The sequence below is a fragment of the Nipponia nippon genome, unplaced genomic scaffold, assembly GCF_047370975.1.
Source record: "Nipponia nippon isolate SJK-2023a ecotype South Korea unplaced genomic scaffold, ASM4737097v1 scaffold_1, whole genome shotgun sequence".
In the NCBI taxonomy this organism is placed as follows: Eukaryota; Metazoa; Chordata; class Aves; order Pelecaniformes; family Threskiornithidae; genus Nipponia; species Nipponia nippon.
In genome coordinates, this window is record NW_028262290.1 from 13,063,764 (window position 1) to 13,079,532 (window position 15,769).

Consider the following 15,769-nt stretch of genomic DNA (forward strand, 5'->3'; position numbering starts at 1 on the left):
GTATTAATGAGACATCCCAAACCTCAGAACACCTTCATTCATTTTCATTTGGTTTAAGCAGTCTCTTTCCCACAAAACTGCAATCTCTGCCCTGAGCCTGCTCCCCACATCACCCATCGCAGGCAGCCGCACACAGCCTGAGAAGCCGCTGAGCACTGAAGCCTCAAGCCCATGTGTGACAGGCACAGCAATACAACATGAATTAACAGAGGTTGCCTGTGCTGTTAAAATAATAAAGCCTAGAACGGCTACCGTGATTAAATACAGACCTGCAGCAGAAATAGATCCTTCCTGGGTCTGACCTGTGCCTCAGCAATGCAGATGAGTTGTTGACGGACAGGGCTAACCTTTCTCCACAGCTGTAATTAGCATGATAGATTCGTCATTACATAGAAATTTAGATTTGTTTGGAGAAGGAAAGAAAAAGCCTACTGGGATCCTAGTGACTGTGTTTATCACCTACAGCAATGTCAGCATCTAGATCAGGGTTGGACACGGACAGCTATAGGTGCTGCTACAAAATTCAAGAGCACGCTCCCTGGTCTGTACGTGCAGGACTGGGGGGATCCTGGGGACAGCCACTAAACTTGTCCCCTTCAGTGCCACCAAACCCCTTCAATTTCTAAATATCCAAAGCCAACCATTCTCCGGTTCTTCTCCTTCACCCCACCATAGCTCACAGTTAAGACGACAGAGGTACAGAAAGGTTAGGGTAATGAACTGAATCTCAAGCACCCAGACCTCTGCATTGCCTTCCACAATCATAACTGGGAAGTGCACAGCTACATTAAAATGCCATGTAGCTCGGGGTGGCAAAATGAGAAAGCACCCGCAGAGGGCAGTGCTTGTTACTTCCACAACACCGTGATGGTTTATCGGAGTCAGGCAATACAAGAGCAGCTGAACAACAGGGTACAAGATCACTCCCTGTTGTCCTCAGGCTGGAAACGTACCTAACCCCAACTAGTCCCAATGAGCTGCGTGTTAAGCGTATTAGATTGGCTTATTACATAGGTCAGGGTGCCCAGGCATGCTGCAAAGCCTTGCAGCCCAGCCTCCCCACGTGCTGCCTTGCTGAGCTCCTCTGAGGGAAGGAGACTGAACCTGCCGGGGAAATCACAAAGCCCTAAGATAAGCCCGATTTGAGCTAGCAGATTTCCTGCAGCAGAAGGGAGCTCAGCACAGCTGGCCCAAGGACCCGGCAAGCATCGGCCTTGCTAAAGCATCCCCAGGAGAGCAAGAACATAGCTAATTCAGCTGGGCTCCCTTCGCTGCACTTGCAGCAATACAAATGCTCTTTTACTACCTGTATCCTCCATAAGAGGTTTTGCAGAGGTGATGGCAGCGAGGCCAATAATGTTATATTTGCATCTCACAGACAAGAAAAGAGGCAGAGAAGCAACTTGCAAAGGCCCGTTGGGAGCCAGCAGCAGGGCTAATGTCAGAACTTGAGCTCCTGCACCCAGTTTTTCCTGCACCCATCAATTTCCACAACCTTTTCAAACCAAATCTGCTGCAAGGAAATTTGTTTTTGATCATTTCCCACAGTGGCTCCTAAGCAGGACATTTCCAAAGGCAGCAAGCGGCAGTGCTCCCCCCAGCCTGTCACATGAAAAAGTAAACCCACTCCAGGGACAACACTTTCATCATTCTGCAAAAGCAGTAAGTTAGTAAATGATCCTAATTCACCCCCAGTACAAAACGCCAGTGCCAATCATTCACATCAGGGCAAAAGAATTGCAAAGCGCTCCCCAAATGCAAATTTTGACCATTTTGTCAGGGTAAAATGAGCCGAGGCTGTAATTGCTCTATAGCCCCAGATAATTCAAGAAAGCTCTTTCCTGGGACTGGCCTTTGAAACCAGGGGACCCTTAGGTATCTGGCTATGGGATCACAGCAAGGAGATGAGAGGTATATATCCTCACAGTGGACATTTAAAATATATAGAAACCATGCTCAAAACGTAGATTTACAATTTCTCCTAGGATTTCTACGAAACCCAAGAGGAAACCTTTTCATCCCACCGCTGTATGCATGTATCGAGTGTCTGAGAAGTGGAGAGAGAAAACTGGGTCGTTGGAGCCGCCATAAAAAGCCACAACTCCGCATGAAATATTCGCAGGTGGGAAGTGATATCCAGGGACACTTCAGTGTCACAGGCCATTCCGTCCCCTCCTCCTTTAAACATTTTTTAAAAGAAAAGACTATAAAAAGACTATAAAAACTAAAGGAATTGGAGCACAAACACGCTCAGTTCATGCACGTCTCAACCACAGCAGCCACCTGTGGTGGCATCATCCACAGAGCCACCGCCACCAAGCCCCAGCTGGCCACCATTTCAGCCACCCCACTGCTTTGACTTACCACCATGTGAGTTCAGGAGCTGGAGGCGCCTTCTTAATAATCCATTAAATCAGGTTGAAATCAGCCAGGCTGGACCAGTCTCTGCACACAGAGATGGGTCCCTGCAGAGCCGCTTTGCACAGCGAGCAACCTGCAGGGTGTCCAACCTCTGCAAAGCTCCCCAGGGCAGAAATCCACCAAGGAACACAGGATGGGAGGCAGGAAGGGGTGGTTGCATCCCATCTGTCAATAAAGTTATTGGCAAAAGTCAAAACTAGTTTGAAGGTAGGAGCCCAGTTCTGCAAAATTGCTTTTTTTTTTTTTTTTCAAGCTAAGCCTGGCCCAGGAGGATAGCTACAGTCATTACCAAACATATATGATGATTAAAAAAGAAACCCTTACTTGACAGTTAGGCTAATCTAATTACTTCTTTGAAGCATTTGAAGGTTTTCTGTCATTTTTCCCTTGATCTGCAAGTAAAGCTTGATTGGCAGTTTGAAGCTTGCTATTAAATTAGCTCCTATTTTTAGACCTTGGGGACCATAATGTAGGACAAAGCAAACTTTAAGTAGATGAAACCTGTAAGACCATACGAGGACAGGGGAAGGGGCAGGAACACTCCAGCAGAGTGATCAGGCAGTGCAGGTATGCCAGTGTAACTCCCCCATGGGGGTACCTAATCCCAGATTAAAAATAACCCTATTCCAGAATGACGACTCCACTTTGAAGCATAATTACCTCTTCCCAAGATGACATTCAATTCCCTGCTCTAGAAAAATTAAAATTTATAGTGGTTACGATTGGAAAGATTTATTTCAGTGACAAACACAACATAACAGTTAAAAGGAGTCCATGGTGGTAAAAAAAGCTTGCTGCATTTTTTCCCCACATGTAACCCTCTGTGTCTAACACTTTGCAAGGCTTCTGCCAATATCAGTCTTATTTTTTCTCATGCATGGAGCAATCCTTCCAAATATAATGGCTGCATACAGCTTTGCAGCTCTGAAAGACTCAGTTATCAGTGCATACCCTCAGGAGACACCGTTCCTTCTTACAGGGAGAGTGCAGCTCTATCAGAGCCCTCTCTGCTAGTTATTAAATAGCCAGTGGCCATGGCTGCCCAGTGGCCCAGCTGTCCCTTCCAGCCCCGGGTCCCTGGACAGACTTTTCTGAAGCCATCTGAGATGACAAGACCCTGAGATGTTCAGGAGCTGTTTGGGATGCATTTCATCTCCATCCCTTCTCGTCCAGCACAGTACAGGCGCTGTGAGAGGGAAGGGGAGGAGTGCAGCGAGGCACAGGCAGGAGCCGCAGCTGGGAGACACAGCGCAGCTCTGTCGTGGGGAAAAACCCTTTCCAAAGAGCTGTTATGTGCTGGAATAGCAACATGGAGCAAGTCATGGGTTTGACAGCAGAGCCAGAGGAAATGGACTGGAAAGATCTGCAAAAGCAATCCTGGCCCAGCAGTCCCGGCATGGAAATGCAGCAGTGAGAGCAATAAAATTCCTGTAAGTCCCCTCAGTTGCGTGGTACCATCTACTTCTACTCTTCTCCCCCCGCAGCCCTGCTAAGAGCCCAGAGGTACCCCAGCGTCAGACTCCTTCCCTTGAATCACCTCACCAGCACTGCTAATTGATCTCAGCACAGACTAATAGAGCTCAGAAGGGGAGATTTTTTTCCATCATGGCAACTTTCTTCATTGGCAGACCACACAGTGTTCAATCACACTAAACTGATCATCTAAATATTTTAAGAAATCCACCTGAGCTCTTCTCTACTCAAGCAAATGGAAATCTATTAAGAGCATTAAAAATTCCTAAGGTTTTTTTTCTTCAGGTCTAATAAGATCTACACACTAAGAATCATTTCTTCCTCTCTCCCCTTCCCTCCTCCCACAAAATATTACCTGACTGTACGTCTGACTGTTAGCCCACAAAAAACCAAATCAGAACCCGGAGCCCAGGGGACACCTGTCTACAAACGACATAAGATAATCCATCACGCCGTGCCACCAGCTTGGGTTTGCAACAAGCCAGCCAACACTGGCCCCACTGCGAGAGCAGCAGGGAATCCAGCCTTGTTTTGCTGACGTGGGATGGTCCAAAGGGGTTGGACACAGGGATGAAACTCCGCTTTTGGGGACGTCTACTTGGGCTGCGCTGCTGCAGCAGTCCAGGGGTCCCTTTTAAGCAAGAGGGAGTGAAGGTCTTTGCCCCCTGGATGTATTCACACTGACTGCAAGCAAGCACATGCAGATGTTGGCAGATGGGTTGTTTGAGCAGTACAAACCATCATCTCTGAGAAAAGGCAATCGGCCAGGCGGGGATGCGGCTCGCAGGCTGCCAGGCACACCACGCCGATACCTCCCAGGGTCCTTGGTGGACAGCTAGGGACCACTGCTGCAGGCACTGCACCGGCACACGGCGAGAAGCCGCTTCTGCCCTGTGAGCACTCACAAAGACAAAGTAAAAGCGAGAAGCCAAGCCGGGAGCTGCAGTCAGAAGCTTAACACCTTCACAAGCAGCTCATCCACTCTCTGCAGATGGAGATTCAGCCAGGAACAGGGATAGGAGGGGAGAGGGCCTGTTTAGAAAAACAAAAGTACTTTTTTCTAAAATCAGGAGCTTCTGGGTAGCTGCTCTCACTCCTAACCTAGTAGGAGCAGCCACAACAGCACTTCTCCGCAATAGATTAGTCTCTTGTTTTTTAAATGCAAGGCTGCTCTCTGCAGCCCTGTTGGAGAAGCCCTGCCTGCTGTTTGCATCCTATTAAAACCCTGTCAGGCAGCAGTTCGTACTTTTCCAGTATCAGCAGGGCAGTGGTACCACTGGCTGGGAGTTAAAAATCAGTTTATGAAAAAAGTAACAGTTTGTTCTCCATACTAAGAAAGCATTATCTAGATTTTTCCCTTGATAAACGAAGCAGCTGTTCTGCCCAACTCAGAGCAAGGACTATAAATAATTCTGCATGGGATGCTCATTTTTTTTCCCCCTAATTGTAAGCTACAGAGTTTCTTTCCATAATATGCAGCTATTTATATGAATTACACTAGTTACAGCAAAGAAGAGCATACCACTTTGGAGTAATGCACACCTGGTTCAGAGCAGGGATTAAGCACCCTGCAGACATCCCTCCGCTGCAGGGAAAAAGGGTCCATCACACACATACAGGCATGTCGGGCCCATGAAGTTCCCTTTCAGCAAATCAGCATTTTCTATCCAGGACTGTTTGTAAAAAGCTCCCAACCAGTTTCAATTCTGGTCATCTAAAGTGCAAGTTTACACAAAGCGTGCAGAGAAGGTGTCCATGTGCAGCTTCACACAGGCATCTCCCTTGGCACAAGCTGATTGACCTGGGTCTCTCACCTCAGCCCTCCCCCAGTTTCCGTAAGCAGAGGTTGGCTCAGGCACCCCGTGTATTTATGCAGCCTCGTGGGTGTATTTCGTAGCCACGGCCGAGCTCTCCGCTGCCTCTGGCTTTGCACAGGGCAGGCTGCCTTTGCCCAACTCACCTCACTTAAAACAAGCTCAGCGACGTCCCCAGGAGCTGCTGGCTCCACCAACTCAGTCCACAAGCTTGACATAGACAAATTCATTATTTCAGTGCATGAACTCAAGTCAAAACATAGTCTCCAGACCATCCTGTCCAGAGGAACTGGCTCTATTTTATCGTGCTTTGCTCATACCCCACAGCACCTTCACCTCCTGTACAGCTAGCCTGAAGAAAAACATACAGAGCACCTCCATTATAGATCCTGCCATCTGTTTAATAACGGATTTGAGATGCATCCACTCTGAAGACTAGAAATGAAAACACAACATCTCCTTCCCACTTCTGAAACATTATCACGTGTGCGTTACCATGGATGAACCTTCAGTTTCGTCACTGCCATAGTCAGCCCCCTCAGGACATATTCTGCATAGTTGTAAAATCAGCTCTCTAGGAAGAGGGCAAGAAACATTGGTCTAATGAAGAATATGAGCCAACATAATCAGATTTGTTAGCCAAAGAAATGAGTACTTTAGAAACTGCTGTATGGAAATTCAGCGAATAATACTTTATCGGACTGCCTTGGAGGCAAGAGCCAAGGAAAAGAGCTCTCTTTCGTAATTCCCAAGGTCAGAAGTACAGAGACAGTCTAGACAAATTGCCAGCCAAGTGCAAGGAACACCACAAAACCAAGCTTCAGCTGTCTTCTGAATACAAATCCCAATTTATTTCCAAATCAAATGGCTACACTAGCACTGTCAGACTTGCCAGGCACCTGAGGGAGTACCAGGTCCAAGAGAGAGGATGCTCCAAGCCAATTTTCTATCTATGCATTAAAAAGACATTTCAAACTCACTCTTCAATCACGATTAGAAAAAATCTTATGTAAACAGAGTTGGGCTAAAACCACATTCCTCCTATTTCCAAGGTGTCTCAGACCCAGGTTGCTCAGACAGTCGAGTCCCACGCATTTGCTCAGCACTGAACCACCTTTCCAGAGCTGGACTCAAGTCCTCCAGGGAAGCTGAGTTAGGGTAAGCCTGCCCTCGTTGGGTTTGCAGCAAAAGAACAAACATGAATGTGAACCAGCTGCACGTAAGGAGTAACAAACTCCTATACCCCATCCTTCCCTCAGAGGTTCCTGGCTCTGCTTCAAAAGCCAGAACTTGGCCAACCTGGAGCTAATGCTGAACCTAGAGACGCTGTCGTATATGGCAATGCTTATGGAATCAACAAGTTCATTACAACTGATGAATGTCATTCGTCATATCAATATTTGCCAAAGGCTTAGTCCTATTATTTAGTTTTAGAAACAGCTATATGGTATTCTGCAAGTAACATTTTAACCAAGTCTATTTTCTGAAGCTTCTTTATTGAGTAAGCAGAGCTCTGCCGATTACAAAAAATTGCCTTAGCGTTCGCTAGCAAACAACATCCACTTCAAGAATACTTTTAACAAAAGAAACCCCAAATCCACTGTTTTTTCCTGATGCTGCCTGTTGCTGGAAGACAATAACAAAAGAAGTGCTGACACCTACAGGGCAAGACGTTTGTGTGCCTAGAAACCTCAATCTGGCAAGTCTGGCGCATCACTCACGCTGCACCGTCCACTGAAACAAGTATGTGATTTCAGAGTATGACAGCTACTTGATCTCATTTAATTTAAAAAAAAAATGATTGGAATAATACCTCATCACTCATTTGCAAAACGTGTTTTGTTTTTACACAGAGTGAAAATGCAATCCAGGCCAATTCACATCAATTGTTTGAAGGAGTTTAGAGAGCTGGAAAAATAAACCATGAGAGTGCTTTTCCAATTCTATTTCTACTCCGTGCTAACATGCTCGAGACCTCTCATTTCTGTGTCTAACTTCTTTCCCAGATTTTTTGGGGTAGGAATGGTCCCTTAGGACTTGTAATGAAAAGGCCCGTTTCCAGGTCTCTATTCTGTAAGAGTGAGCTCTAGGATACAACAGGTCAGACAGACACTTCCCCCTTTCTCCCAGGACTTTTTCTAGACCATTATTCCTTCCCTGCTCTCATAATTAGCTTCTTTTCATTTCCATTTCTGTTTCCCAGTTGAATATATTCCTTCTACTGCAACGACTCGTTACAGTCAACAATGCTCGGCCAAGACTCCACTCTCTCAACCTCGTGGCTTACATACATGCTATGTGTGTCACAGGCTATACACACTACGGAACAGCTTACAAACCACTGCAAGTTTAGCATCGATGTCACGTGGAACATTTTATTCCTGACGAGTGACTTAATTCTTCCCGTTGTTTGTAAATCTCTCTGTTCTCAGGACCAGGGACCCCACTGTCCTGTAGCTTTTGAAGAAGCATACTAACAAATCAAAGGAACAACAGAACAGTGTCTTGCCAAGCCAAATCATTCAATCAGAACCCGTGTCTGAATTCAGCAGCTTCTTGGAAGTAAAGGCCCAGAGAACTCACAGAAATGTAGAGCTATCAATGCCTGCAATGCTACCCTTCAAACGGGTGGCCTAAGTGGCAGACTCACGGCTGGGGCAAAAGCTCATGTCCACTGTGATGGAAAACAGAATAACAGAGGTCCCCTCACCCCCTTATAGGATTTTATGCAATAACTGTGATGAAAGTAAGTTCTGAGCTTGCCAAAGGCTTTAGACAAGGAATAAACCCCACATAAAGATTATTAATAACAGGAGAAACATAAGCAGAGATTCAAGGTTAGATTTTTGCACAAGCGCAGTGTAAAGCAACCAGGAGGGACGTGTAGGGCAGCCACAGGTAAAAAGCTGAGGCTGCAGTGCAAAATCCTGCAGGAAACAAAACATCAAGAAGAAAATGGGCACCGCAGAAAACATGATAGCTTTTCTGTCTAGAGAAGGAAAGCAAGCAAAAGCTACAGCCCAGGAAAAACAAGTTCAAGTCCTATGATGATAAAACTGTAAAAGAACTAAACCCTTATTCATTTACAAACAAAACTGCGAATAGGTTGAAACAAGACAAACACAGAAACCACTGTTCTCAAGTGATATTATCATTGATTCATACCAGGCAGAAGCAATTCAGAAGACACAATGGAACAACCTACGGAAACCTTGCAACAGATCCCTTAACAGCTTCTCATGGTGCATCTTTTCAGCTGGGATGTTTCCTATGGGTACGCTACATCTAGAAATAAAGGATTCAGCCAGTTCATTAGCATTTCTCTCTTTCACCTCAGGAAAAAAAACCCAAACACAATAGGATAGAAAAGTCAATAGAAAAGCAGCCATTTTCCTATTTCCAATAGGAAATCAGGTTAGCTGCCCAGTAACCACCAAAAAACCTTCTGGTATTGACCTGCCTACCGGAGCAACAAAGGAAAACTGACTGCTGTGGGACAGCCACAGCTGAAGCAGCGCTGTGGGTTTCTCAGCAGCAAAACTCACCCCCAGAGCTTGAGGCCACAGAAGCCATTCAGCGCTGCTGGACGAGGAAAGCGGTCAAGTCCCCCACACCAGACACCAGCAGGTAAGACAGCCCCTGGAAATACATCAACAACTTACAAGTTGCTGCGGCCACACGTCTCCTCATTGCCCTTCTCAGAAGCATCACCCTCGTTTGGTCGCTCCCATCTCCATCCACTCTCTCCTCCTGCAAGGTCTCAGTCCTCAGCACTTTGCTGCTGCCCTGGGCTCTAGCCCCAGTCGCCTTCTTGCTATCAAGTTTTCTTGTCACTGGCTCAAAGTAGCTGGTACCACACAAACACCGTGTTCATAAAGCTGGTCTGATGCTGGTAGTTCGGGAGCAGTGAACCCCATAGTTTTACAAAAAATGTGTTGTGCTGTATTACTGGCTGTATGTTCTGCTATACTAGTGTTCTCCAAACCCACACTTTTGAGTTTTGTCTAGCATTTGTCCCTGCCCTACTTAAAAACAAGTGTATAAAATCACTTTATGTATTTTATAACCAGGAGCATAGAGCAATGGAGGTTGAAAAGGACCTCAGGCGGTCTGTAGCCCAGCCTCCTGCTCAGACCATGGTCAGCCATGAGATCAGATAAAGCTGCTCAGGGCTTTATCCAGCCTGGTTTTGAAAACCTCCAGGGATGGAGGCTGCACACCACCTCTGGGCAGCCTGCTCTGGTACCTGACTGTCTTAATTGCAAAAACCCCACCTTTTCCTTATATCCTTTGCAGGGAAAAAAATTAAGAAGAAAAAAAGACAAATAAGCAATTGTAAGAAATTACATTGCTGCAGTACAGAAAGAAATTAGGAGAAAACATGGGGCACCTGTGCACCTATTTTGAGGTTCTGTCACAGCTCCGCTTGGACTGGGAACAAGTTTTCTTTCAGTGGTTGGGAGGATGGAGGGGAAAGCAAAGGATGGAGAGGGAGAGCCTAGAGATACAGGACATAGATCCATAATGTAAAGAGACAACGATTAAACAAATAAAGTCTCCATTAATTTGCAGGAATCCAACATCAGTATTCATTAAAGCTGTCATTAACTAATGCCTCCATCATCCTATTCGCACGGCGATACTTTTGATTCACTTTTGTGAAGCTGTACAAAATCACCCAACAGAAAGAATCAAGGATACAAGGAGTTACCTGCAACCCTAAAGCCTGTGTTGCTGAAGACAGCAATGGAACCCGGAGCTGCGTACCTCCCTGCAGCCCCAGAAGTACTTTAGGTCTCTGAGCCCAGCTCAATTCTTAAAGCCTACCCAGTCCCAGCTCACCAGAAGGCCCATTTCCAAAAGGCATCTTGTACCAAGTAGTTCATAAGCAAGTGATCTTGATCAAAGTCACCCAAAGCCTTCTTCAAGAAGCATTAAAAACCTTGGCTTTGCTCCAGGGGATGGAGGGGGAGGATTAATATTAGCTTTAAGTGCTGAACAATAAAACCAGATACATTTCATCTGTGGTCCAAAAGGAGCCTTGAGCTCTATCACAATGACGAAGCTAGAAGCATGCATTTAGAGTATTCCAAGTGGAACAGAAGGACTTAAGGTCAAGGGGAAGGGAGGGGGAAGAAGAAAAAAGTAGTTAAATACACATTCTCAAGAAAATCTGAGATAGAATAAAGGAACGTTTAAACCCAAGATGGAGGTTATTAGGTTTCTTTCACCATCTAGGTCTGTATTTCTTCTTTATATTGTAATCAAACAGTCAGACTCTCTGCAGTTGTACTGCTAAAATGAATCCTGGGCCTGGATTACTTCAAAGAAACAAACAAGTTACTATTTTGGTCTCATTTCTTCCAAGTTCCCAGTCAAAAATGTCTTTTGTCAAAGAAAACGGGTAAGATACCACATGCACAAGTGCCTTCAAGTATCGAACGCTACAGGTTTAGATTGTGGCTGAACGAGGAGAGAGCGCACACATCATCCTCTTGTCCTTTCCCTTCTTAGAGGTTAAGCATGCGGTATGGAGAAGACTACAATAAACTACGGGGTTTCCATTGATTAAAGGGCACTTCTGCAGAATTGCACGCATATGGGAAAAAGACACTTTGGTGACATTTGGTAGTCTTGAGCACTACCGTCGAAGAGTGACATTTTAGTGCTGTGCCTAGGAAGAGAACTACTGCATGTGAAGGATTCCGCGTGTGGTTTGACCTACATCACATTTATTTGTAAACATTTCTTACATGTGCCAATAATTTAATTGAACACAGACTTTGTACAATTCAATGTATCGTATTAACAATGTCACACCAGAAGAGTGCAACTGTATTTAGTTACAATCATAGTTTAAAACCTTCAAAATACAAACCATTTGGAACACTGACCAAGGAAAATTTGAGAACAATGATGGAAGAGAAAAAAAGAGAACTGTGACATAAGTCATGATAGAAAAACCTGAAAACAAACATAGCACACTTTCTAGTTGGCTCCTGAACATCTTCAGGTATATTCACCTAGATTGAATACTACTTGGGTTGTGCCAGAGCACAAAACCAACCTCTCTTCTGCAAGTTAAAAATCTTGCTGAAGACAGAAACTTCAACAGCTTTACAGTGTGTAATGCATGTGATTTTCCCCACTGTCAATAAAACTACCTGAAGAAAAGAAATTGATTTAATTTGTCTTTATTTGCAATACAATATAAAATAGATTCTTTTGGTATGAAGATCTTTGAGATCTTTTTTTTTTTTTTTTACACCATATTTAAAACAAAAGTCACATACTTTGAGTAAAGCCTCTGAACCATCCCAAGCACTGGACCTGTAGTTGAGTTTCAGGTATTTTATGCACTTCTTTGGTTGCAATCTATTCAGTAAACTTCAGATATGCAGACTTGAACATTTAAGCTTCTAAACTAGAGTTGAAGCACCTAAATTAGAGTGGCTTGAGTTCTAAAAAACTGCAACATATCTGGAATTCTCACCATTAACTGTAAGATTTATGGGTGTTCAACAACTCTGAAGAGCAGGCTACTTTTATTTAGAAACTTTACTTTAGACAACCTAATAACAAAGGGTATCCTTCACTTAGTAACGCTGAAGAATACGTAGTGAGAACAAGAAATTTTCATCCATTTTCAAACTTCCACACAACTTGCGCTATCATCACTTTACATACTAGTATAGACAGTGCATGGCAAAATTCGATACAATACGCCAAACTAGCTCATCTACTACAGCTCACTGTCGCACTTAAAGTAACATCTATAGTACTGAAAGTGTAAGCCATCACCTACTGCTTAGTTCCTCTACAGTGCTAGATATTGGCTTAATCTCAACATAACAATTCTCACAGCAAATGTTTCCTCTGCCATTTCTAGCGGATTGACATCCAATTCCTCTTTCATTTCTTTTGAAGGAAATAAGGCAACTGAAAAAAAACGCTATGGAGAGTATGCACATCCAGTACAAAAGTCACTGTAGTGTAAATGATCAACTTTATATAGATAATCCAGCTCTGTAATATACACAGAATACTAAGTTCAGCTGCTGTTGGTAAAATACAAAACCAAAACAGATGTCAGAAAGCAGCACTGAGCAAACTGAAGTACTACAGACCTCCAGTTTCTTAGAGCGCAAGTCCTACACTTACACTTTAGGAATGTATATAAAGCAAAGGAAAAAAAGAAGAATGGAATTTTCACAGTTGTAACTGAAGCCACTCCATTATCCTATCGTGGTATGTTTGTCCTTTTCAAACTTCTGTCATGTTTTTTTCTTACAGCCATGCAGAACAGGATACAAACCCAAATGTTGCCATTTTGCTCCTTGCTGTTGTCCAGCATCATCTGTGCCACGGATTCTTGGTCCATTATCTATTGTAGGCTAGTAACGACAGGATGATTAAGTCTCATTTTTAATTATGACTATTTAAAACAAGGCAGTTCCAGTAAAGAAGAGAGTTGGCAGAGTACTTTAGACAGCTGGGTTAAAAGTCTTAACATTTTACCTCTCTTGTTCTCCTTGTGTGCTAAACAGGACAGACTATTTTTAAGCTGGCAAGAAGTTGTTAATGCCTAATATAAACAAAGTGAAATCATGCTACATAAAATCATCCCCTACAAACACAGTCAGAACATGATTTTAGATTAAATAGCTCACTGTTAATGTTTGTCATAATCAGCAACTAATGGTTCAAGGAAAACAGATTCAGAGAAGTCTCTGCCTACACATCCTCTGCTGTTCTTCCTTTGCTAATGACTGTCATGTGAAAAATCAAGAGCTCTGTTCTTTCAAACATTAATCAACAGGACAGATCTAGTTAAACTCAACTTACGACATGAGGAGTTTTCCTACAGCAATCATCACCAGTTTCAAGTAACAATGAGGGACTAACTCCCAGTGTGATCAAATCTCAGACATTCCTGGTTTCATACAAAGAGCAAGATGAATCTATTATCATGAAGAATCCCATGAACAGAGCCAACCACTTCAGCCCTTCCGTAATTCCACAACTCCATCAAATTCTCCCAGAGATGAAAGTGTACCACTCATCTTCAAAGTGGCCTTAAGTCATCAGCAGGCCTTTGAGTTTGCACTAACTCAGCCTCCTGTAAGCATCAAATCTCTTCCCATTGTACTGATTTGTCAAGGCCCCAGTGTTAATCTGACCTACAGAATTCAACAATCCTTAATGCCCCTACCATGACACTTTTTTTTTTTAACAGTAGGTATCACTGAGCTTTCAGAGGAAGAGCCAAATCTCTTACCTTTATACAGGAAGATTTTCAATAGTACAGTACAAAACTAAACAGAATTTATGTCTGAGTAACGAACATAGAAAACTACTATTGCAATTTTGTGGTGACAGCATAGAAATTTAACAATCATCAGAAAGCCTAGAAAGGGCATGTTTAGTTATAAAAGAAAGATTGTCTCAAGATAAAAATAGTGCTGACAGCTAAAAAGCTCTCTGTTGCAGCAAGATATGCAGTAATGAGTAACAAGTTCTAGACGGTTTAAGCATTTCCCCAATACTGCAACACAACACATTTTTGTAACACTACTTTCACATGGGTTATGCTGCAGCAGCGGTACACTTCTTAGTGGTTGGCACTAGGAATTAACCATAATAGAAGAAAGGCATTTAGTGATCAATGCATGAGAATCCCTATTTGACCTGTTCCTTAGGTGTGGTTGAAAAAAACTGCAGAAGGGGACCATCCGTTCCACTCAGATAATACACCTTCTTTGAACATGAGATTCTTGGCAGGAAGTGGAACACCCAGATCTGCAGAAATAGGCTGCAAAAGTGAAGTGGAAGAACCAGCATCATGGAGCTGATCCAGCGCTGAAACACCTTCCTAAAAGCAAAAGGAAGAAAAAAAGTGTCTTAAAAAGACGACAAACAATGAAGGATTTAACAGGTAGAATATGACAGGCTAATCTAATCTGCAAATACACTTAGTCTTTCTGAAGTGTGCTACTTTAATCCAATAAATGCCAAATCATTATGGAAGTAAAACCAGAATAAACAAAGGGAAGCATGAAATAAGCACACAGTTGCCTGAGCTGCATTTGTGCATGCATTATTTGGCTTCCAAGAAAACTTCAGGGAAGGCTGAGGCTTAAGAAAAAACCTAGCAAAATGAAATAAAGCTACAAAATCTTCAGGACAGCTATGGTGCTGTTATTTATCCCATACTGTGCTAAGAGCTATACATATATTTGGAAGCACTGACTTGACTGTATTTTGAGTAGCTGTATTTCCCAGAAGTTTGGTTTTCTCAGCCTAAAGATCACTTCAGCACCTTCTTTTTTTCTCTCTCTATACAGATCATCATAAAGAAAAGTGTATCTCAGAGATAGTATCTACAAGATAAGCACAGAAGTCAGTTGAAACTGTTTGACAGATAGTTTCAAGGCTTCAAACCTACTGGGAATCTCCAACATTCTCATGAGGAAGCGGTTTGAGGGTCACACCATCCATAACATTACCTGGTTAAGTAACCTGCAAGTTCCTTACCTTACTGAAAAGACAGAATTTTAGAGAAAAGAATCATAGGACATAAGCAGCTAAGCAGATTCCACGTTACATGTGGACAAGCCTTGCCAGCATACACTTCCATACAGAATTATAGCAGGCTGCGGACCTGGCATTCCTCCTTGCTTGCTACACACTATTCTCTGTCTATGCTCTTAAAAAAATCCCCCCAGAGTACGCAGTTTTACGTATTTATGCTCATTCAACAGCAAGTTTAGAGGATCTTAGGACAAATGCAAAAAGTATACTGGTATGAAATACATCTTAATGTATTTTATTTTTTCCTAAGGGAACACAGTTGACTTGAGATGCAGATAAAATCTCAAAAGATTAGCATATCCATGGTTTGCAATAAATCTCCATAACATATCTAAGAAGCGACCAAGTAACCACCAAAGTAGGCTGCGTTACAACAGGAGGAGTGAAGAACGATTTTGCTGCGCCAGTCCCATAAAAAAACCAACTAGTTACACAGCGGATGCAACTACAATAAGTTAAGAGGCAAGTAT

The 15,769-nt window shown here is 43.4% G+C and overlaps 1 protein-coding gene across 3 annotated transcripts in view; it reads right to left on the minus strand.

Moving 5' to 3' along the window:
* Positions 1-2,473: 2,473 nt before the first annotated feature.
* FAM91A1 (family with sequence similarity 91 member A1) overlaps positions 2,474-15,769 on the minus strand; it is a 37,677-nt gene continuing 24,381 nt past the window's right edge. For 2 of the 3 annotated variants that reach the window (XM_087746460.1, XM_087746475.1), the window contains one exon: positions 11,887-14,580. In XM_087746460.1, the coding sequence (XP_087602586.1) occupies positions 14,404-14,580 (177 nt within the window). In that variant the 3' untranslated portion in view covers positions 11,887-14,403. Of the gene's footprint in view, positions 2,587-11,886; positions 14,581-15,769 lie in introns of those variants that run through there. The other variant, XM_087746469.1, reaches the window with a different exon arrangement.